Consider the following 26,343-nt stretch of genomic DNA (forward strand, 5'->3'; position numbering starts at 1 on the left):
TAACAAAATGAGACTTTCCAGTTGTGTAGTGTGTGCGTGTGTAGGTGTAGGTGAAGGTGTATATCTGTGTACCGTTCTGTCTGTCCAGGTGTGTGCACGTGCGTTCACATGTGTTTAACACCATACTCAGAAATAATCTTGCTACATGTCCACAGCCAGTAACCAATCAAGTACAGACCAGACAATTCAGATATGACGCCATGGTCAACAAAATCACCAAACCACAGACGACCAGCATTAGTTGGTCTCACCCAAAATCTCACCTAACCTACCTAACTAGTACCACCTAATCTCCATCTAACTAGTACCACTAACTTTAAATGTCAATCAAAATATCTTCTGAAATTGTATTAGTACACTAATACATCCCATTGTCTTGTAAATAACAGCATCAGATTTCCATTATAGAAGATCATATATCACTGAAGTGAATACCTTATCAGTTTGAAATGTTCGCATTGTTCTAAGTATTATTTGTATTAAATTTTGAACTGGTTTGCTGCATAAAACTAGTAAAAGAACTTCACTAAACAAGTCCATGTACCAAATTAGGGTCAAAACCTGAATTTAGTGTCACTGTTTTGCTTTGGTCTTAACACAAATACACAACTTGGTGAACCTGGGCCTAGATTTGCAAAGCTCTCTTAGTGTTCAGATAGGTGTAAGTTAATGTTAATGAATGGCACTTATGACTATCTTTGCGCTAAGAGCGCTTCAAAAATCTAGGCCCTGGACTTAAATCATGCTTCATGACAAAACAACAGAAACAAAACTTCAAGGATGTGCATTTAATCATTTGAAATTGTATATGTACACCATGACAGATGGGTGGATTTTATCACAAACACTGTACTACCATTATTTACATATAGTGACATGGTAACAAAAACACTGGCACAGACATATCTAGTTATAGTAATGCTGCTTGTTTTATGTACAATAATGTTAAATCTAAATCATGATAGATATCACAGACTGTTGACTAACCAACTGACCGATGTGATGCACAACAGATAGGAAGAAGCATGTAACAACTGTGCATCATCATACTTGCATCACAGACTGTTGACTAACCAACTGATCGATGTGATGCACAACAGATAGGAAGAAGCATGTAACAACTGTGCATCATCATACTTGCATCACAGACATTATTGCCTAGCAACATAACACAATCATCTTCAGATAAGTGATCATTATGTCCACACATACTTTTGGCAAATCAATCACTACATCTCCACAATCTCAGCTCCTAGATTTTACCTCAAAACTTTAAAATTCAATTTCTATTATTTAATGTCCATTTTTAAATCACCTACTGACATGTTTGACACCTGATTTACATCGTATAACTCGGTTACATCAGTTACAAAGTGAACATGATCATACACATGACTTTTTTATAAAAAAAAGGCTATAAATGTCATTTCAGAATAAACATGATTTAGAGGACATAAAGAAAGCTACTAATAAATTCCACCAAATATCTGACACCACATTACTAATCCTTCATCTAATCTCAAACAGATAACAGTAATTGAAAAACAAATCAAATTATTCTCAAACCTGATACAGACTCTTATAGTAACAAACAGGTGAGAGTCTGCAACTGATTTTCATACATTATGTTACCAAGATTAAGAAAAAAAGAAAAAGTCCAATGTGTAGTTGCCCCCTTAGTAGCTTCTGGCTGGCATTGCAGTGAGTGTCTGTCTGTTAACAGCTACAACTTCTGGTAGCTGACAGCCTCAGGTGTGTTGACTGGCAGAAGTTTGCCTGGCTCATGGATCAGATCAACAATGTAGGGCTTCGGTGGGTACCTGGCACCACCAGCCTGGAACACACACAAAATACATGTGTCATACATGGCAGTGAGTGATGAGAGCACGTGGGTGAAATTGTCCATGTCATTCATTGTGAAAACAGTGACTGAATGACGCTAAATGCAAAGATTAAACCATTAACTTCACTGGCTGGGTGCAGCTGGGCTCTGGGCTATAAACTAAAAATGAAAAAATTGAGCTGAACCAAAGAATGTACATCCTTAAAGCACTTAACAAGTTTTCTTAATGCACTCCCTTTTCCAGTAAAACTAGATATATTTAATAGACTTCAGATAGCTATTAAGTATATTTTCACTATAAGACATAACAGACAGCAATTGAAAACCAACAAAATCTGCACCCCCCAAGTTCTGCCTGAAAGTGAGTAGCTAAGAAAGTATCACTATATTTGTGATAGTGAGTTGCTTAAGATGTGTGTTTCCTGTGTACATTATCTCAGCCAAACATGTCCCTGTTGTTAGCTATCCCTCATGAACACTGTCAACTGTTTTGTTTGTTTATGTATAAAATCATGTACATCAATCATTAACATGCACCTTGTACTAAATATACTTGCTGAATGGTTCAAACAAATCTTTGTGGGTTCATAATGACACAGAAAGCGTTGCTTGATAATTTGTTAGATCATCAGTATGAATATTTTAGAGTTTAATATTTCACACTACTTAAGCTAAACTTAAAAGCAGTAAAGACAAAAAAAGATTAAACTAAAAGATAAAATGAGTTGTTAAAATTACTAGTCTGTGCGTATTCTTTACAGAGCATCCAACAAGAACAAATGCTTGAGTGAGTGAGTAGAGTTTTATGAATTATTCCAGCTATATGGGAGCGATTTGTAAATAATCAAGTCGACAAATGCTTGAGATGCTAGGAACCAGACCAAGCATGGTCCAGGGTAACATGGTAGGGGTTGGGGATTCAGGGCCAGTGTATCATATTGCAAATTCCCTTTTCAGAAAAGTCACTGAAAATGATATATTCAAATACAACCATGTCCTGTTAAAGGTCACATGCAACCAAAAAATCAGACATAATCAAAACAGTTATCACTTGTTCATGATACATAAAATGCATTGGTGATTGTGAAAATGGCTATCAAAGATGAAATATACCAAATTATGAGCGTATAATCACAAATCAAAAGTGCAATATTTTGTACTTGGGTTTACCTCCCTCAAAATGAAGCAGCTGCGATATCAAACCCAGTCACAGCCGGTGGGTGTGCACTCATGTGTAACAATGCCTTGTCATTGGCCACTGGTTCATTCGCTGATATGCTTAGCCGGTTCTTTGTTTATGGCTTATAGGTCTTAATTTCAAACTGTATGTGGTCAGTGATTGAAGTTGTGCATTGCATATTGTCATTAGCAGACAGGCAGGCAGACATATAGGTGTCAATAAACCAGACATTGGGTTTTCCCTGTGACAGAGTCTGCTTATCACAATCAACATGCTTTTTTATGTAAAGAGTAGATTATTTACTTGTTTGTGTACACAACCAAGATCAGACTACTGCTCGGGCAGGCATACTATCTGAAGCTCTGCAAAACTACTCACTGCGCATGGGTTATGAGCACAGTGCACCATAGCTGTCGAAACCACTTTTTCCCCAAGCGCTAGGGGAAAATTAGTGAAAAATAGTGAGTTTGAACTCCTATTCTGTGTACTTTCTTCATCACGTTCTTTTTAAATTTATGGGTTGAACTGGCATTTTTAGTGATTTGTTTCAGTAAGAGCATACCGAAAGGTATCAGAATCTGCAAAGTTGATTTTGCGTTGCATGTGACCTTTAAGTGGTCAAAAAGTGCATGCTAAAGTTTGGCTTGAGATTTGTTTAGGCATGTCTCTCAGTAATAAAAGTCTCAAACCAAAAGGCACGAGCATTGGCAGGTATATCTTTACACAATGATACTGCATCATTTCCAGACTTATTACATGGGCTTTGCTGAGATAACATACCCAGTGAGTGGTGGTATGTTGTGTTCAGAGACTAGAGGGAATGGTGGTTTGATCTCATTTCATTACAAAGACATTCAAAGATAGCTCTTGCTGTTAGCCTTCCTGGTGCTCAGTATTATTGATATAAAACTCGGGCTGGTCAGATAGAAGTACACTGTGTCTGTACCAGTGTAAACTGCAGCATGAAATCTTAGTGGACTCACTATAGCACTGGTCATGTACAGACAGCCACAGTGTGTCACAGACTTTCAAGAATGCCTTGACACAAATGCTATCATTTCAACCCCAGCTGGCATACAGTGATCCAACTGAAATATATTATAATTCACAGGAGCATTAACCCACAACAGTTCAGGGATAGCTGACAGTGAAGGAGGTTTCAGATGAAAAACTGAAGACTTCAGATTTATGATTATTAACGAATATTTTTGCATTACACACTTCATGTTATGTATATTTAGCATATTAATGACTGATGTCAGCCCAAATATAGGATTTTGAGCTATGCAGGGGTGGATCCAGAGGAGGTACACACACATTTTCTTTCCCTGAGGAGCATTTCCCTTTGGACTTCATGATCGTGTGCACCCTATCTCCTCCAAAATCCTGGATCCACCCCACCTATGGTATAATAGAGGAGTTATTCACATGAATTTATTATTGATACATGTGGAGAATGAGTCTTATTTGTGATAAGGAATCATGGGTCGCAAGTAACCTGGTGATAGAAGGCACTATGGACTCGGTTGACTTGGTTGACAAGATGTCCATGATTTGGATCACTGGATTGTCAGGTTCAGAGTTGATGACAAACAAATCACCAGCATTTACCAGGAATTTTGCTAAAGGTGGTGTTAAACAAGCAAGATACACACAAACAACTATGACATGAAGTTTATGTTTATCAGTGACCACTGGTGTGAAATATGACATTACCACTTCATCTTCTTGTGGGAGCATGACTTCATTCCAGGCACGGTTGTACTCTCCCCGGGTCAAAGAACATCCCACAGCAATACGGTCAGCCAGCGTCTACAAGGAAAGATAAGTTCAACTGTGAGAAATACCAGATCTCCTCCAGAGTTAAATGAGGTCCTGTTGTTTAACATCCATAACACTTTGACTATCAACCAATCATGAAGAGTTCACATTTCTACATCTTCATCTGAATGAACACATGAATTCATACAATCAGGTACTCTGGAAATCTGAAGTAGACAGAGGACTGGGACGAACAACAGATGAAAACATATGGAACCAAGCCCAGCTGATCAGCAAAAGAACCCTTTGACCAGAGGGCTGATGTTTTCCAAACCTTCAGCATATCAGAGTTATTTTCACACCAGCAATATCACAGCAGGGAACACCACAATCATAAGACACATCAGACACATGCTTCAATTATTGCAACCATGTGGTAAATCAAACCTCCCTGTACAGTTTTTAACAGACAGCTCTAATCATGGTGATCAATTGCTTTAGAACCACAAAGCTTCCTCTAGGATAAAGAACCACAAGAGCCAAGACCTGGCAAAGTAAAAGATGCTAATACTCCTGAAATTCACCTTGAAGAGCAGTGCTCTGTGCACATGGATTCCAGCCTTGATCTTGCCAATGGGGACGACATTCGACTTGAGTTCAAACTTGATCTGACTGAGAGGAAGTTCCCAGCTGAAGTTTGTCACCTGTCCCTTCTCTATAGCACCTCCCATCTTCTCAGCCACATACCTGCCACCACATAAGCAATCATGTCTACTTGTGAACAGGAAATACAATCAGTTGAGAAACATTAACATGTCTCTGAAACTCTAAATATTTGACAGAGACAGTTCTTCAATTATCTTAGTAAGTTTTGACACTGGAACTGGCACTACTACACTTGCCAGGTATTACAGACTAGTTTAAGCCATATGCAGCAATTGTTTTAGGGTCTGTTTGACAGACACAAATACATACAGTTTCTGCATCTTGGACCCAGGAAACTTGTGACCCACTGTCCATTTTAGTGCCTAAATTCCCTCTAACTATCCACCTCACATGTAAAGGCATTCAAAGTATCTTTGATTGGGATTATTTGGCACATAGTATTATGTGCACATAACAACTTGCACATGAAGTGAATGTGCAGCAAAATGAAAAAATTGTCAGAGACAAAGAACACAGCCAACTGCTCTCACTAAGACAAAGCCTAAACATGAAAATATTTTTCTTAAATTGAGCATGTGAGACCAATGTATTACACATTATTGTGAGGAGTATTTGACAGAATTTATCAGGGCAACTACATACTCTGCGAGTGCCACCACCTGCAACCTGGTAGTGGCCAGCGGCTGGATCTTCTCCACCACATCCTCCAAGTATTTAAACAGGGTAGGGTCAGCTGGTGTAGTAAAGGGTTTATTCTCCTCAGCTGCCTGAGCCTCAGCTTCCTTGGCCAGCTGAGCCTGAATCTCCTCCTCCTTCTGTTTCTCCTCCCGCTCACGTTGGGCCTTGGTACGCCTGTGTGAGAGAGGGGTACAGGGTTATACAGAAGTAGGGTATAAAGTTAGGAAGGACAGAGCTGTAGGATAAGGTATGCATGGAATACAGGGTCATGTGGGAGAGGGGTACAGGGTTATGTAGTAGAGAGAGGTACAAGGGTTATAATTGGATATATATCAGAGGGTATAGGGTTATATAGAAGAGGTAAAGGGATATTTAGGAGAGGTACAGGGTTATTTGAGACATAGAAGAGTGGCACAGGGTTTTATAGGAGATGGGTACAGAACTATTTCAGAGAGGGTAAATGGTTAGGTATAGGAGATGGGTAAAGGGTTACATATGAGAGGTTACATGGAAGATGGGTAGAGAGTCATATAGTAGAGGTTATAGGGTTATGTAGGAGATGTAACAGGGTTGTATGATAAAGGTTACTGGGTTATATAGGATAGTGGTACAGGGTGACACAGGAGAGTTTGCAGGGTTATATAGGAGAGGTTACAGTGTTAAGTAATGGAGAGTACATGGTTACATAAAAAAGGTTAAAGAATTATGTAGGAGAGGGGTACAGGGTTATGTAGGAAGTTGGGAAAAGCTCAGGTCGTTTTGTCTAAGTATTTGTCTTACACAGGGCATATAAACTTAGAGTAATCTACAATACTTTGTCCACGGGATGTTCATAGGAGCAGGGCACTGAATACAGGAAACACAATACTGTACATCATAATACATTTATAACAAATAATAATAAATTTTATTGTTTTGGTCAATTCAAATTAGTCTTAATGATGAACCTGGCCAAAACTTGGCATAAGAAGATAGGTCATTAAACCTAATAAAAATATTGGTCCAGCTCTGTCATACCAGTTACAAAATTAATCAAATAATGCAGAAGTTATCATTTGAATGCAAAACACTATGAGAAACTAGCATCAAGTGCAACAATTGTATATACTACCAAAGATATTCAAATTCATTGTGAAAAAAAAAGCAAAATATTATGTGAAAGAGATGTACTTCAGCTAGATGCAGAAGATAAGCAGCTTATGTAGAACTAGATCATTCCTAAACCATTCAGTATATTCAAGATTCAGTTTCTGTACAAGAAGAGGAATTTAGTCAACAGGAGTGAGCCATGCACTGATGTGCATCATAATTTCAAGGTAACAGAAGACAACATCCCTCTAAAGTCATTGTGTATTTAAGCTGGAAGCTTCTGACATACACAGTTTTATTATCAGCCTTAAAATGCAGCAGAGCTTTTGATCAAAATACCTGTTCCATTGTCCATTACAGTAACTAGCTGGAAATGACAAATATGTGATATGATGCAAGCTAAATTGTGCTAAAGTATCTCACAAGTGTAAGTTTGAATTCTAGCTGGCAAAGAAGCAGTGATGTTTTCGTGTAGGTAATAAGGACACAGGCCTTGAGCTGGGATTTCTGGGAGTTCTGCTTTCTGTTTCCAGAGCCTAAACATCACAATCATTGTGAAACAAAGAGACTGTATGTGGGATAAGGGTAATCATAAGCATCCGGGACCACTTGCACTAAGCGATCTTAGCGCTACGACGATCTTAAGCCTATGTTAGAGTATAGGAGTTACAATCATTGCAGCGCTAAGATTGTTTTGTGCAAGGAGGCCCTGGAGTCATAATTATCTTAAAATTTTTATTAGAAAACTCAAACATGCTTTGACTGTCAAGTATCTGAAGCCATAACCCTAAAAATTTACCATTCTGAAAAGAAAAATTAAATGATTAATTATTCTGTCTCTGTCTTTCATTTCCATCAAAGACGAAATCTCACAAGCATCACATCTGTTTGAGACAAAAGATCAACTCTGACATGGACTTAAAAGAGCCATTAGGGGATTGATGTCAGACAGCATTGATAAAACACTACAATGCTGGTATTATCTGTAATACTAATCAGCTGCAAACATTTACACCATGTTCTTCAACTGTCAGTGACGTAATGGAATCCAGCACAGAAACGTGGTAGAGAACAAGAGTCCAGGATAATACTGATCCTTAGGGGAAGATCTACTGAAAAAATGTCTCATTATTATGTCTGAATTACAATGCCATAAAACATATTGTTATTTACCACATGTTTACATGAAATGAGATTTTTGTATTTTTTCAAAACTCATAACTAAACTTGTACATGAAATTGCTAAACACATTAAATAAATATAAACTACATGACTATTTACAAGGTCAATGTAACCACTGTTTTGCAGTAATGTTTGGGATATTTCTCAATGTCTCACAGCAATGACAAGAATGTTGAAAGTACCATAAAATAATTAATTTATAATGGAGTAGTTCTGAATATGACAGAACAAACTTATCCATAGTTTAGAATTCATACAAGGTTGAAGCATAAGCATAGCACTCCTCACTGTGAAAATTGTTAACTGAATGAAAAATAAATTAAAATCAGTTTCTCTAGAATCCTTATTCTGGAAAAAAGGAATTTAAGGCAGTTAAAGCAAAAATACAATAATTAATTCTGAAAAAGCAAAATAAAAAACTACAAATTGTTTTAAAAATCTTGTGTCAAAAAAGAAGAAAAGCAGAGCAATTTGCTACATGACATGATGAGCAGCTAGCTACCCCTGCTGTGCACCTGCTACAGCATGAGGCATCGCCTGTCTTCCCCGTCTACACTACCACAGCTTCAGGAGAAGGGGATTAGGGAAGTAAAGGTTAATAATTCTCTAACTGCCACTGATAAATGTCTATCTAATTCTGTAATCTCAATACTTTTTCTTGATAATGCTTTTCCATGACAATCGTTTGGGTGGGGAAGATTTCTTATGTCTAGTCTCATGGTCAGGCTGTTCTTCCTGTTCAGATGGGGACAAAGGTTCAGTGGCCTCCTGCTTCCTGTACATGCAAACATAGGAGTTGAGCATTTGGCCACACTGTTGGTATCAAGTATATACTAATGCACTTGTAAAATGTAAAGTGTCTCAGGCTACTTGTCCAGAGTCAGTTTTTGTCTGCATGTAAAACTTGACAATAAATTTCAAATCACAAATCTGTCTAGATTGACTAAATGAACTAGGGTCAACAGAGATGATAAATGAGCAGGACTTGACACCATCAGGATTAATGACATTTGTCAGCCACCATTTAATACCAGTCAGTGAGGACAATGATTCGCACTGATTCATTATTAAAGAACATTTTGACTTGTCTAAGTACACTTTAAACATAAAATGCTAATTTTCTGTCACTTGGGCATGGCATTGCTACATCCTCCAATTAAGCTCCAATTTAGTTAATGGTAGCAGCAATCACTTTATAGCTTCAAGATATATCGTATGAAACTGCCAATATGGACATAATTTGCTGACAAACTAGTTTATAAGGATTTTGCAAGCTGTATCTGTAGCACCGTCAATTCTCACTCTAATTTACTATAGATCATATATATACGACTCAAAAACAGGTTGGGTATCCAGTGATTTACAGTACCAAAGACATTTTAGGGGAAATCCTTAGGAAAAACTGTTAATAGGATGAAAAGTGTTTGGAACATCTAAATATTCACTTGCTCATAATCTCTTCACCTGGGTCTCGAAATCACTTCACCTGGGCCTCTGTTTGCTTATAACATTACCGCCAGTGTGGAAACAGGTGACATTATAACAACACTCACATCCCTGCAGATAAGACACACCTATCCTGCCAAGCCATTCCTAAACACCAGAGTGATGTAATTACGATAAAGACATGATTCTGTTTCAGTATATGATAAAATAACTATCAACATTTTCTGATACAGTGAAAGAGTCCATTATCGAACCAAGGCAAGGAGAGAAAATCTGTTAAGTATTACAGTCAAGACATCACTTTGACAAGAGCACTTTAGAGATGTCTACATAGGATAAGATCTTGCCTTCCTCAGTGGTTCTTCCCACAAAACTTACTTGTTATCACTACAGGTGTGTCCGCAATCTTGAAGAGCAATAACTGCCATATTTTTAAAGTCAACACACCCCACTGTCTAAAATGAATCATTAGACTCTGTCTATTATCTCTTGTATGTACAATACATCATTGACTGACATGATGTATACAAACATGGTGAAAAAATCAATGTTTTTGATGAATGAGGATTTTTGTGACCTTTGTTGGTACATCACTGTATGATGACTGGCACAGACAGAGAGAAATGATTCCTGAAAGCTTTGATAAGCTGCAGGTCATTAGAAATATGATGGCTACATCAAAGACAGTCTGTCCAGCCAAATGTATTTCACACTATGATTACTGAGCTTTGAAGATTACTTCTACAATCTTCCAATCTTCTTCTAATATATCTGATTTCATGTGAGAATGTTACTTATATTCAAACTTAGCCAGTGTAACAAACATATAATCTACAAACCGCACTGCTCATACATTCTGTATGAAGCTTTTGCAAGTCATTTCAAGACTGAATGAATGACCTTCAAAGTTACCTTGACATTTGACATAATCATGGTATATCATTGGTATTGAGTTCATTTTTGAGAGCTAACGGTTTAGTGTTTGGAAATTGTTTGGATTTCTAATGAACAAGTCTGAACTTTTGAAATTTTAAGAAAGTTTTATAATCTGATCTCTGGTGACCTTGACCTCTTAGACAGTGAGTCAAAAGTTAAATGATCACGTTCCTACCTTACAGATCATGCACACATTCACAACTACTCACATTATCATATACACAAGTCAGTCCTACTCCTACTTCATACTGAGTGACTTTGACCTTCAGTGTCATCCAATTGTATCTCAGGAGCATTTCCAGAGTTAAATAGGTGTTACATAGAGCATGGAGAATCCAATATCTGAATCCAACTGCAGCAGTGGCAGAGCTCAATTACATGAAAACATTGACCCTTACCAGTCACTTCCTATTGGCAAAATATAACATAATATATCACCTACTGTACATTAATCAACATACTAGTAAGATAACAAAAACAAGTACATTAATCAACATACTAAATGAGATAACTAAAAAGAAACTTCTGAAAACAAACAGTACTTTGACAACCCAAAATATCCCAGCACACTCTATATCTGACTTTTAAAATATTGACGGCAACTCACGACTTAGTTTCTCGCCCAGTTCGAGATGACTTCCCAGAAACGCTTGTCTTGGAGCTGTCAGTCTTCAGGGCTTCATTATCCTCCTGCCTGGGGGGAGGGGTCGGCCTAGTACACAACATGGACAATAATACTTACATGAGGAGAAATTCAACTCTGGTTTCAATTACATATTATGATAAACATTGTTTTAACATTGCTTCATGAAAGAGAAATTATGTGGAAGATGTCATTAAAAATCTCAGTCTTATTATGAAATACAACATTAAAATAGCTTTGTGATTTTAAAATTCATCATCATCAAATCACCTCCTTTTCTACAAGTATACAGTTGAACATTCCAATCAGTGATCATGATGATTGAATGTAGCAAGTTCTCTAGACTATCAGAGCTAGATTAGTCCTCTACTGAGTGTAACACTATTTCAAGGTTAAACATTTCTATCTAGGATCGGTTCTGAAAATCATTTGATTCTGATTTACATTCTTTGCTCTAAAAGCATAAAGAAAAAATATCTTTGAGCTATTATGATGCAGTTGCTGTTAAATGAAGAGCCAACTGAAGCAAGACCTGTACATTATCTGCAGAATGCAGAAAGATGACAGAGTGTAAGTTGGGAATAACACAGCTCTCTTGCTCTTAACAGCAAACCAAGAAACATAATTGATGGTGATGTGGTTGGAACCCACAAAGAAGACTCCTGGTGTGCCAAGTGAACACAACTCTCAGCACCTGATACACCAGGGACATCCGAACCGAAAGAGAAATGACTGTTAAGGTTGTACTCAGCAGCTCACATTAAATTATATATTATTCACTCCAACATGGATAACAACACAGAGGCATTTTTTCTGCTTTATGATCATGAGGATGGTATCTAAAGGTTTCTGAGATAAAGTAATTGTATCTAACAAATAAAAAGTTGCTATGGCTAAAACCACTGGAAATTTGCAGTGAAATTAACAGCTTCAGTTTAACACTACATGTGTTTTAGGTCAATTCAGTGTTAGAAGGATGCCCATGAATTTGAACCCTAATACAGCCAGGCAAGCTGAGAGAAAGAGCTGCAATGTCAAGATTCTAAGACGATAAAGGACATGGATCTGTCATACATAGGGAAGCAATATGAATGAATGCTTTTCTCCTGTCTGAGGCATCATCACCATGGCTATACTAATATAAGGTCAACATAGTGGCTATACTAATATAAGGTCAACATAGAGACGCAACTGCATGTAAGCAAATTAACCCTTCTCCTCCATCAGCTCTGTATCATTACAGCCCAGTGGAAGATTAGGGGATAAGAGGTTAACATTTCAGTCAGAACAAGCTTCTATCTATCTTGCTATGTCACTAGTTTCAATACTTTTTCTTTAGAATGGATTTCCACGACAAGCGCCTACTTCCTGCACCAAGTGAAGACTGAGAGTCTGTTTCTGAATCAGGTTCTGTCGAAGGTGGTGGAGGAGGCGGACTCTCTTTCACCTCAACTTTCCTGAGATGCATACATGTACACTTTAAAACACACCAAATATATAGTTTGTCAGGTCACCTGCTGGTTGACTTAACACTTTATCAACTGCTGGGGTGATGTCTGTTGTGCTTAGATAACTCCTGTCTAATCGTCTGTAATGTAACTCCACAAACCTTTCAAGAATATTTGGAATGTTTATCTGAATTCATACTGTAGTAGGTATGGGTTTACACCACTTCTAGTAATATTCCAAAACTATCACAGATGGGAACACCAGAGATGGGCTTCACACATTGTACTCATGTTAGCAATCAAACCCATGTTTTAGGTCTGACAGGTAAATGCTCTAACCACTAGACTACACCACAGCATTTTGTATTGTCTCACCAAGAAAAAATGAATGACAAAATACATAGCTTACCTTGAGCCAAACTAAATAAACCTTTATTGACTAACATTCATAAGAAGACAGGAACAGATAAGGTTCACAAAATGCCGACAAAAGAGCCTAAAGTTAAATCACATAAACTTAATCACATATATATCACACAATTATTGCATAGTTGCCAACTATAACTATGCTGCTTGACAACAGTGCCAAGAACAATTAAAAAAATGCTGCCTTAATGGTACCCCAGTATCTAAAAACAGTTGTTTTCAATAAATTGTGACTAATTTGTTACCCAACGGGCAGCTTATCAAATTCTTATCAAACAAAAAACATTATATTACACAAGACCATGCAACCATTTTCCAATTAACTGAATCAAACCATTATAAAACAATACCATTTTATACCACTTTGCACATGAAACGTTTATGTATGTGAGGAATACGCATGAAGTTTAATCTGTTACTTGTGTTTCTGTACATCAATATATTAAAGTCTCTGTATCATTAAATAGTTCTCTCAATATAAATACAAGTGTTTACTATGATGACAGAATATCTAAGATCATCCTACCTTAACATACAAGTACAATACTGAAATGTATCAACTTGTCCACTATTCATGGTCCCTATATACAAAGGTTTGTTGATACATGTACTAGCAGTCTAATGCTTGTCATTGAATATATATAATTTTGATGGTAGCATATGACCCATATAAATTGAAAAGGAGCCCAAAAGAGACCAGAGATTCATTTAGGTCTTTGGCATTGCAGATGGGGTTTGGAATAATGGAAAATAATGTGGTTCAGGGACTGTGAGACAGACTAATGTACTAGGGAAATACTCACTCTTGTTTTGAATTGATGAGCAGGATGGGTCTCTTGTCATTCATCTCCTGCTTGCAGTAGTCTTCCAGGGACAAGAATTTGGTGCCAGGCTTCAGCTGACCGGCATCAAAGAAACCATCTTCTATCAGGTTCCCACTACCTACAGATATAAGATATGTGAAGGATATAATATGACCCGCAGGCATTATAGAAATGTAAACTCACTTCCCTTGGAAATGCCACCAAGTCTTTGGCACTTGGGGTTTTCCTCGCAGAAATAACGCCCAAGGGTCATGTTATAGCCAACTTATAAATTGTCCGAGGAGATACTTTAGATATACTTTCGATTTACTGCTGAAATCAACTGGGTTGAGACTGCCTCACAATGCATGTGCTCTGCAAGTGCTAACCATGCCCTTACATGTACATTGCTTGAACTACTCGGCTTGTGAGAAACCAACAGTTCACACCAACAAACAGTTTCTTCACAGCGATCCTTCGTAGCCTAGTTGATGAAACCACCAAGCTAGTAAGTGAAGGGTTGGGGGTTCGAATCCAAGTGTCGACACTACATGTTGGAATTTGTCAATAATGTCATATTTAACATTGCATTCAATGATGGCAAGATAAAGTCATATCAATCTTCAAAACTTTGTAATAATTCAAAGTGAAGGACTATTTCTTAGAAAATCCTGGGCAGAGGGACATTATTAAGGTAATGCCCAGGGCAAAGGTACATTATTTAAACAAGTGCCCGAGGAAACAAGATTGTATCAGATTTGAGGGATATTACGAAAAGGAGTGTCCCCAAAGAACAATAGATTGACGTCACTGTTGGGTTTTAAGTGTAGGATATAACATGACTATACATAAAATACTTTTCAAAAGTAAGCCCACCCTCCTGTGGGAAATACCAACAGGCCTCTGGCCCTCGGGCATTTCTCAGGGAAGAAGGATCACTTTGCAATAATGCCAACGTGTCATGTTACATCCAACTTATAAACCAAATACAGACATATACTTTAGATATAATGTCAATATTTGGTATCCACAGATGGTCTTCATCAGATGGCACACCCATCTCCAACATCCTGGAACCACCCCTGTATTGAATGTCTGTCTATCATTTTACACCAGATTGTCATATTTCAGCTATATGGTGGCAGACAGACAACGATTCAATCTACACCATACAAGCCTGTGATTGACATCACATCCCTTATCACCCTGTGACTGACACAGTGTGCAACAATCTACATCATGAGGGTATGATGGCAATCAGTCAACCACATCACATCCCTTATCACCCTGTGACTGACACAGTGAGCAACGATCTATATTCTGAGGGTATGATGGCAATCAGTCAACCACATCACATCCCTTATCACCCTGTGACTGACACAGTGAGCAACGATCTATATTCTGAGGGTATGATGGCAATCAGTCAACCACATCACATCCCTTATCACCCTGTGACTGACACAGTGAGCAACGATCTATATTCTGAGGGTATGATGGCAATCAGTCAACCACATCAAATCCCTTATCACCCTGTGACTGACACAGTGAGCAACGATCTATATTCTGAGGGTATGATGGCAATCAGTCAACCACATCAAATCCCTTATCACCCTGTGACTGACACAGTGAGCAACGATCTATATTCTGAGGGTATGATGGCAATCAGTCAACCACATCAAATCCCTTATCACCCTGTGACTGACACAGTGAGCAACAATCTATATTGTGAGGGTATGATGGCAATCAGTCAACCAGATCACACTTCTTATCACCCAATTCATAGGTTGTCCTCCTATGACAGACACAGCTTGCTGGCCACCAACTCTAACCTAGAAAAGCCACCATGATACATATGCATTTCCAAGTTGTCTTCATGAGCGAAACTCCAGGAATTCCCAGACATTACTTAACTACTACAATAACACACTGGTAAATGTGGACACAGCTTAATAATGAATTTACCACAAGCATTCCGATAATAATGAATTTACCACAAGCATTCCTCAAACTACCCTACATGAAAATATGTTTGCTTACTTTCAAGTAAACAGCAGAAAGAATTTTAACACCAAGGTAGCAGACATGTTTAACAGAAAGGAAACTATTATTGAATATGTAGGATTTAATACCTGAATAAAACCCACAAGTACAACTGATGAAAGAGAACTGAATCATGTTTAAAGCTATGATGTCTGTAACACAGAGCAGCCAAATAGGTTATAGCGTAGCAACAAGAGTGATCAACTCCTTCAGCTCCTGAAACCTTGATATACACTGACAGACATCCTGTCAACTTTCTGTTGACTGGTCAAACTAGGATTGACAATCAACAGTGACATATATATCATATGTGCCAAAATCACTTTTGCCTAGCTACCATTGTTTCAGCATTTTGTTGTCTGTGACACCAGTTAATAGTTGAATGTGACATCAATGAGCAGGGCTGTCACACTTGCTGACCATGTTTTACTCCACAAATGCATATGAAAAAAGTGGATAGTAAAGATATTATTACACTTGAGGAAAGTTTGCATCATGACGTATACTGAACTCGCTCTCACTCGAGCTATTTAAGATGACTGTTTTACATATGTTGTTTGACAGACTTTCCTCAAGTGTAATAATTTCTTTATTATAATATGCTCTATTTATCCTGTAGCGGTTAGTGACAGGTGTGTGCGTACCTAGATGTCCTGAGAGGGCATATTTAGCGGACAAGTTGCTGTCAAGGAGTCTGTCAAGTGCAGCATCTGTGAAGGGACTTCGGCGTGTGCTGGACATCTGAATCTGTTGTAGGACATCTAGGCCACTAGAACAAAACCCCATACATCTAGAACTGTCCACCATTGGAGCCATGTTTAACATAACTGGAAGCACCCACAGGTTGCAAGGAACATATTATAGTAAAGTGGCCATGATCAGATTGAAGAAATTATTAAGACTTTCCAAGAGTGGGTACACTGCATATGTTATCTTACAATGGTCTCAATAAAGTTCAGCACAACAGTCATTCTGAGTTTACTATTTGTAAGTACCATTACTGCTCAGCACAGAACAATTCCTTTTCTGACATTACCATTTGCACTTGATTCATTTTCCAGTTACTAGAATCGGTGAGCCAACTTAAAACATCTTTACTACATCTTTACTACTTATCAGGACAAGTTAGTTATGGGGATAGTTCTTTGACAATAACTGGAACTAATTTGACCAACCTTTGTTTGCTTCTACTGCCAATGAAAAGTTAATAGGATATAGATAATTAACACCTAATCAGGAATGCATTCACCTAATGAATCACATATTGCTAATCTCACCCAAGTTTACATATTTCTGTGGCAGTGGGCTCATCAACACCACACACTGTGACAGCCCAAGATGCGTTTCTCCGCACTTCATCGTTTCCAGAATGCAACAGAACAATCAAGGGCTCCACTCCACCAGATACACGTAGCTGGATGAAACAAGGAAAAGCCTCTATCACTTAACATGTAATAACCAGACAATAAACAATGAGTGAAACACCAGTAAAATCTTTGATGCGTTAAGATGGACAAAGGGACATAACTGTGCACATTGCATGAATGTACTTGCACTTGTTTGTTTGTTTGCAAGTACATTATGTGAAATGGAAATATAGGTAAGGTGCAACACTGACATGTCCTTGAAAGTCTTAGTAACAAATTTTATGTTATGTTGGAAAACAAGGCTGCAAGTCTCACCTCTGTCCGGGCATCAGCATCACACACAAAGGCTGCCAAAGCTAGAGCAGCTTTGCTCTGGACATTTGTATTGCTGAAATTATGACAAATGGACAAATTTCTGAAATCAGTTCTTGAGAATATACAAGGACTATATTATATAGAGCATAAACATGGATGCTTCTTGTGACTTTGGAAACTTTGCTGAGTTAATTCACCCAAGCAGAGAAGCACGCCAGTTAGGGCCAACAGGGGTTTCACCAGGAACCTCAATGGGACCTGAAACCCTTATCATAATAGTTGGTGGAGAATCTGGGTACAAGAATGAGGTGAGCGGAGTTCCAGCTTAACCCCTGGGCATTTCCTAAAAATAGCATAATCCTGCTTGCAGGTGCTCCTACACAGACAGTTGGAATACTGGACTCAATATTTCGATATATATGTGAGCATATATACAGTATTTTATAACAATGGACAGGCGAAGACTCAACAACTGACACATACAGAAACAATACAGTACAGTTGATGTAATGGAAAGCACGGCCAAGGGGGATGACCAATTAAATGCCATATAATGTAACTAAAGAGAGTGACAGTATGGTACAGGGTGGCTGTCAAGACAATGTGATAAGAATTAGGAATGCAGACTTAATAATTACAAATAAGTCTCACAAGACATTGCTACATAGTTTATTGTATTTAGAAATATTTGGACGATGGCTGTCCTGAAATGAACACAATAACACTATTCTGACCATCATATTACCACTTCTTCCTCCATGACACCCTTGGGTTCCACCCTTCTGACATTCCACAGAGGTGTATGTCAATCCTGTGAAAGTGTAACAGTATGGAGCATATTGCCTACCTGGACTTAAGTGGGTCTATGAGGGAGGAGACAACAGCACGGTTGAGACACTCGATACGGAGCACCTCCTCCTGAGCCAGGTTGGTAAGGACACTGGCACTGTTGGCTACAGCCTCTTCCCGACTGTCAGACAACAACTGGATTAGAGAGTCTAGCCCATTCAGGTTCAGCATCTCACTGGAAAACATCAAAGGCATGGTATACACATCATTAACTGGCTATACACACAAACCTTTCTCAGTGATCTCCCAGCATGTTTCAACAATCACTCCAGGAAAGAATTGCCTCTGTAACAAGCTGTCACACAGGGTTAACAAGACTGCTGGTGACAATGAAATCTGAATAAAACATACAAGAAAGGTTTACTAACTCTACCATAACATTCCATATCTATCTCAGAAGTCTGTAAACAATCAAGTGAGAGCCACACAAACCCACAAACTGGTGGCTGACTGCATGGATATGATGACATAGCCAGGTCAGACATTGTGACCTTCTAATCCTCTTTTAACTATTCCCACTTTTATTTCATTATCATCACAGGAGGTGCTGGTAATCTAGTCTGACCTTTGATTTAGATATGTGAAGGTGAAGGTCATATTACCAATTCAAGAAAATTTTACTTTGTTGTAACTAGTGTGAGGTGAGTGTGTTTAGTTTTATGTTGCACTCAGCAATATTCCAGCCATATGGTGGTGGTGTGTAAATAATCGAGTCTGAACCAAACAATTTAGTGATCAATAGAGTGATCATCAATCTACACCACTGGGATATGATGACCTGTGTCAACCAAGTCAGCGAGCCTGACCACCCAATCCTGTTAGTTGCCTCTTACGACAAGCATGGGTTACTGAAGATCACTTCTAACCACCAATGATCTTCACAGGTACTGTATACCCAATAAGTGTCTACTGCAATGTAACAAGAACACAGTACAACAACTGACTTGCAGTTTGTTGAGTTGGCCGTGGTGAGGTTGGCAAGAGCTAGTGTCACTGACTCCTTCACGTCTCCACTTTCCGAGTTGAGCAGCTTGATCAGAGGTGCCAGCCCCTCTGTAAATACAACCTTTCTCAGTGACAATTCTGACAATCTTTAATGCTATTCCTGGACAAATACATCAGTAAAAGTAACCATATAATTTGGTAAAAGAAAGTTAACTCTGTATGAATGTCAGAGAATATGAACTAAAGTAAATGGATTTATTGAAATGGACTAATTGTAGTTACACCTTGCAGTAGTTGTGTCAATCAACATGTCATAAAAACCACATCAGTGTTGTCGTAGTTATCATCAAAGTCATGGATTGACTCTGTACAAATGTAATTCATTGTGCACTTGTAAGTTAAAGATAGGCTATTTCATATCAGCAGAAACAAGTAAATATAGAGGAGCATGTGACTGACCCCACTCTCTAATGGAGTCTCTGCTGCTGAGGTTCTCACACATGATGGCGAGAGCCAGGGCTGCTGCACTCTGTACATCCACTGACTCATGTGAGAGCAGGTGAATCAACATCTTCTCAGCCTCCTGCTCATGTAGGATCTTACGGTTCTCCACTGAAAAGGGGAGGTAACACACTGGTAACACAAGAACTGGCTCTATGATGAAAAAAATGTACCAGTAGGATCATCTCTCTTCCCTTTCAAAGTGAGATTCTATGTTTCCATGGTGGTAGTTTATTACCGATATTATGCTACCACAGTCACCGTCGAGGCATTGTGACATTCACTTCAGCCATAGAGGACAGTCACTCACACCATCTGGGCATGACACACACTTACATCATCTGTAAGTCATTGTGGAACAACAGCCCACACTTCTATGGCATCATGATACACTCCAGCCATAATCAATTATTAAAACAGTGTGATAAAAATATTTACTGACCATTGCGTGCTGACCGAGCAATGGCTCTAGCAGCACTCATCTTGACATCAGGGAGAGTGGGGATGATGGAATCTCCTCCTGGGGACTGTTCATCCTTCTCCTCAGTCGCCTTCTTGGCTGCATCACATAATGGACAAATTGCCAATGGAATCCATAAAATATCACCACACAGAAAATGTTGGGGACAGTTTATTTGTCACCTTTTCTGATATGATAGCCATTGCAGGTAAACTAAAATGTGATGAAAATATTTTGAGGAGGAAATCTATAAATGATGAAATGTTTTGCTACTGTGTGTTAAGTTTTGTGCCATCAGTTAAACTGACCTTCTCCCTTAGCACTCTTCTTGCCAGCTCGTGACCCCGCCTTCTTGTCAGCCTTTCCCCCTTTGGTCTCCTCCTCTGCAGGAGGCTGGTCAGTGATGATTGCTACAAGCTTCTTCAGGCCACCTGTCTCTTTGATTTGCTGGATACAAAATACATTTCACATCTTTCAGAATTCTACACAACAAAACAGATTGCAGAACCCTCCATACTCATCAGACAAAGATCAGTTGTATACATGTGCCTACAGGTGACAGAAATACATAGTCACTGAATTATTGATATCTTGGAGTTTTGCCTTTACAGGACTTTACACCTGAAGTATTATGTCTCTTTTATTATGAACCATTGACGTCAAATTCATGCAAATGGCACAGGGAAAAGTATGATATTTCAGGTAAACAAATTGAGGAATGTTGACTGTGACTTGGCCTTGATTTCTAAGTGTGACTGAGTGAGATGTTTGGCCCTTGGACAAGACAAGAAATTGATTCAGCCCCATCATGCCTACCAAAGACAAAGTTTCCCACAGTGCAGAAAAACACAGACAAGCCCATATTAACTGAGGAAACAGCAACAGATACATAATACTCCACTACTGAAACAGTACAATCAACAATGGAAGGTGACGAATCTCCGAATCTCCAACATTTTGCACCAGCGATCTTTGGCCTGTGCTGCACATGCCCATTACAGTCAGCACTTCATTCAAATTTCTGAGCAACCATGATTCACCTCTGTAGAAAAAGTATTGAATATGTCAAAATAATTGCTGTCAATCATTTGGAAGATGTCAATATGCGGTCAAGACTTTCTCTTTCATGTGTGCATGCATAAAATCAAAGGTTCCTTGTATTTTTATCCAGTGTTAGTGAGTTATGTTGCTGTTTTTACTGTTTTAGTAGCCAGGTATTATGTTTATGTTGCTAATTCCATGATTTATGTGGGCTTTTCAGCATTTTCCTGCAGAGTGGAAAAGTTTTCTTTAGTAGGCCTGCCCATAGCACGGACCTGTGTGTTTCACTCCAGGTTACAAATGTTCGGATGGATGAAGCAGAGGATGAGCAACACCTACCTCCAGACTCTCCACATCCTCCAGCAGATTGGACAAAACTATCACTGCCATTACGTGTAGGTCATTCCACTCAGGATGAGCCAAGAAGTTGATCAGGTGTGAGATGGCTTCAAGCTCTCTCAACGAGGCCCGATTTTCAGCTACATATAGAAGTGAACATAAGACCTGATCAGTCAAGATTCCACTGTTATCATAATTTACAACAGCTGCCTATATCCAGTATCTTAAACATTCAGCTGGGATACCAAGATTATTTATTTAAGGAAAAGATAATATGCAGCAGAATCAAGCATTGTATAACGAAGGGCAACATGTTAAATCTCTTAAACATTCACTGGTGATACCAAGATTATATATTCAAGGAAAAGATATTATGCAGTAGAATCAAGCATTGTACAATGAGGGGCAACATATTTTTCCAGCAGGATCTTAGATGAAATTCTGATCTCGACATTCACAACAAATATATGACAAGAATTAGACACAATTGACCTACCATCCTGTGAAGACCGATCTAGAGCGAGGAGAGACAGCTTCTGGATGATGGCGTACTCAGACTTCAGAAGGTCTAACATTGGTTGGAGGCCATCATACTCCCGCACAGCGCCTCGTGTCTGGTAGTCCTGCATACACCATAGACAGAGGGTAATGATGAACACAACATATCAATACTAATAATACGACCTTCACACTAGCAAGCACATTTAAAACACAAGATCAGCTGTCTGTTACATTCTTACATTCAAACCCAGCTCGGTCAAATGCACAGTTCCAACCTAACACTCTCTATATTTATCAGTATTAAAACCTGGATGCATCAAATTCATTTGTTACTTCAAACTCAATGTGGAGTCCCCTAATTTTTGATAAGTAAAAACTGCCCTGATAAGTACAACTCAAAAGTAAAGGATCTAGCTAAACTGCAAGCTTGCAAAAACTTTATCAGTTACACACCATTAATTTATATGTACACATTCAAATGACATCATACTTATCACAAGTCTTATCACACAACAGTATAATTACACAATACTAACAAGTAACATCTGGGCAAGAGCTTCAATGGCATTTTTCTGAACATCCGGATCCGTGGAGGATAGACATTTGACGAGGGGTTCGATGCCATTGTTCTCAAATATGGAGACCTTTGTGGAGAACTCTGTGGCCATATAGGACAGAGCCAGGGCAGCAAACTCATGGACGACCGTGTCCTCTGGGGAAACACAACACACAGGACATATAGACTCACACCATCTATCTCAAACATGTGAGTGAGTGAAAAAGTGAGTGAGTTTAGTTTTATGCTGCATTCAGCAATATTCCAGCTATATGGCAGTGGTCCGTAAATAATTAAGTCTGGACCAGACAATCCGGTGATCAACAACATGGGCACTGATCTGAGCAAATGGGAATCGATGACATCTCAAACATGTAGTAATTTTTAATTTATGCATTAGTCTAAATTGCTTAAATATCTGAAGACTGTTACAAATCATTCTAATTTAACTTAGTATGTACCATTGCATTGGTCAATGCTATAAATTTCTGACTGTATTATCAGCATATCAGCATATACAATCCCAATGCATAAACTGATTCACTAAAACTTCGGAATGTATCCCAACACTGAAGGGGTGATGCTGTTTCTTCAGGGCATAATCATTTGCAGAAGCCCTAGAACTTCAGTTAACTCCTTTAGAATGTCTAACATCAATTGAATTTGTGTTAAGAAAAGACAAAACTATACCATAAATTCAATTGTAAGTTTACTTCAGATAAGTCACAATATCTGAAGTCTGTTATGAATAAGACACAAGATTAGTTACCAAATAACGTATTCACACCCAATTGTTACATCTCCCTGTTCAAGTACAGAGACTAAATCTTAATACCAAAACAAATTCTGGAACAAAGAAATTGGTGACTTGTAGAGTGTCTCTTACCTTCTGGTTGCAAGAGATTCACGAAAGCAGCTATAGAATCATCTCTCTTTCGTAATAATTTCCTCACATCAGCTGAAGACAAAAGGTTTTGAATATCTTGATCTACAAGTAATCCAGTTCTACACTGGAAACAGAGAATGTTAATTTCTTAATTATGCACCATTGTGATTAACCCTAAACAATTATCTAGCAATGAAATGGTCAAATGTAACATTATATATTTGGGAGTACACTTTCTGAGTAAAATACAGATTCTACTACATTTTTGTTAAAGTCACACTGGCTGAGTCTGATGGTGTCCCGGATGGGATAGGAATCAACCCAACAAAAATGAACTAGAATCTGTACTTTACTGACAAAGTGTAATCCCATTCATAACACATGCTACAACATACAATACATTTAACACAAAGCCTTTGAGTGGTAACAGACAAACGCATTTACCATAAGGTATCATCAACTCCACATGAAAACAACTTACGATGTGCACACATCACTCCAAGAGCCATGCAAGCATTGCGTCTGACAGTTCTGTCCTCTCCCTGGACCAGCCTCAGCAAGGGATCAATGGCATCAAGGTCTAGTAATGTCTTCTTGTTCTCATCACCTAAATACATAAACACGCTGCTGTATCTGTCAAATACAGTGAGATACCTCAAAGAACTTCATATATCATACAGGATACTATAACTGCAGCCAAGCTGAGGATCCGGGTTCAGTTCCCGACATGGGTATGATGTATGAAGCCCAATTCTTGTGTCTGTCGCCATGATATTGCTGGAATATTGCTAAAAGCGGCGAAAAACTAACACGCTCACTCACTATAACTGCAGTCATTTACACCGACATATTTTCAGATGAGCTCTTCTCATATCTAAAGACCCATGCTCTATATTTGGTATAACATAAGGAATTCAGATTCAGATTCTCTTGGTAGATGGTGAGGTAAGCAAGCTTACACAGAGGCATATTATCATGTATCACAAACACAGTTATCTCCACACTTCATCAAAGTTTCCTCTCAAGATCTTGGTCATCTGAAAAGACTAATCTTGTTAAAAGAAAATGGCTCCTTTTTCTGTGGGCTTGTAGAAATATCTTACATTTATCAACAAACTTGTAGATTGCTTCACATGCCTTAGACTGCACATCTTCCTCTGGACTGTTGAGCATCAACACAACCGTGGCTGCCTGTCGGCTTTCAACCAGGAGAGTGTCAAACTAAACATAAGTAAACAGTTGGGATCAGATATTACTTATTACCAGACACCTGCAACCTAAATGCGTGGATCACAGTAATTATCATGCTGTCTAGCAGATTTAGTAAATTAACTCTTATATGACGTGGTGTTTTGATATACTGATATTGTTAAATTATATGGGATCACATAGGTTGGTAAAATATTTTGGGCTAAAGTTCAGACAAACGACCATGAAATCAATGAACTAAAAAGAAAAGAAATTCCTAAAGTCATCCAATGCAAAGTCTATATATGATTTGTACTTACCACGTCCTCTGGAGGAGCTTTCTTGTCTTCTTTCACTTTCTTCCCCATTATGAATCTAATGCAGAATAAATATCTCATAAATCGTGCTTTATAGATGAATACATGAAAAAATATCAAAGAAACCTAAATAAAATACATATGTATTTCATTCTTATACAGTCATAATAGACATTCTGCACTGTTTGATAATAATGACCTGGTATCAAATAATGTCTAGATATCTCAACACAAATTTGTCACAATGCATTTGGATATTATTTTCATTATCAGCCGAAGTAGATATTTTTGCACCAAATGTAACCTCATTATTTCCTGCAGTTGAGGAGCTGTGTTATAGTAACTTACACATGTCCAATTATGTATGCGTCTGGACCTATGTGTCTTATGATACAGATTAACCAGATGACAGTTCTACTTCATTCCTTCTACTTCATTATCACCGAGCATCCCAATAAACGGCATAAATATGCATCGACAGACTGGTGGAATTTCATGGAATCCATACGAACTGTTATGTCTAGTCCAAATATCAATAGAAGCAGAAACGTTCCATCCTTTTGCATGAATTATTTACTAAATTACACTCTCATCTAATTCACGCAGAACATTAACTTGGCCCCATTTACTTCACCTGGATTCTTTTGAAGGATACTCGTGTGATCAAATGATAAGCAGACGAATTCTCGACTGAAAACAGATCTACCGCATGACAACAGTGCGTCTACGTTCTCATTCAGTTACAGTGATCGTTCTGCATGAGTTCCTAACATCCGCTGATGTCTTTGAATGCGATGTTATGAAAACAAGCCCAACAAACATGTGCTATGCAACATGACTTACCGAACCAAACAGAAAACAATCCCCAAAGAGATGTTTTCAGGTTTGGCGGAAGTTAGGTGATGCTGTTGCTATATGACGCGACAAAACAAGTGC

General features: G+C 38.4%; 1 protein-coding gene across 1 annotated transcript; it reads right to left on the reverse strand.

Annotated features, from left to right (window-relative positions):
• Positions 1–773: 773 nt before the first annotated feature.
• LOC137272993 (armadillo repeat-containing protein 3-like) lies at positions 774–26,343 on the reverse strand. The gene is made up of 22 exons (XM_067805432.1): positions 26,251–26,343; positions 25,411–25,465; positions 25,006–25,123; positions 24,384–24,509; positions 23,903–23,974; positions 22,997–23,172; positions 22,456–22,582; positions 21,960–22,099; positions 20,888–21,026; positions 20,562–20,678; positions 20,078–20,230; positions 19,618–19,726; positions 18,672–18,848; positions 17,825–17,897; positions 17,420–17,556; positions 16,787–16,911; positions 14,103–14,241; positions 11,390–11,494; positions 6,093–6,302; positions 5,369–5,531; positions 4,740–4,835; positions 774–1,834 (listed from the first exon to the last, which is right to left on the reverse strand). Exons 2-22 carry the CDS (start codon positions 25,456–25,458, stop codon positions 1,724–1,726), a joined length of 2,661 nt encoding a protein of 886 aa, XP_067661533.1. The 5' UTR covers positions 25,459–25,465; positions 26,251–26,343; the 3' UTR covers positions 774–1,723.

Source organism: Haliotis asinina, chromosome 2 (assembly GCF_037392515.1).
Source record: "Haliotis asinina isolate JCU_RB_2024 chromosome 2, JCU_Hal_asi_v2, whole genome shotgun sequence".
Taxonomy (NCBI): Eukaryota; Metazoa; Mollusca; class Gastropoda; order Lepetellida; family Haliotidae; genus Haliotis; species Haliotis asinina.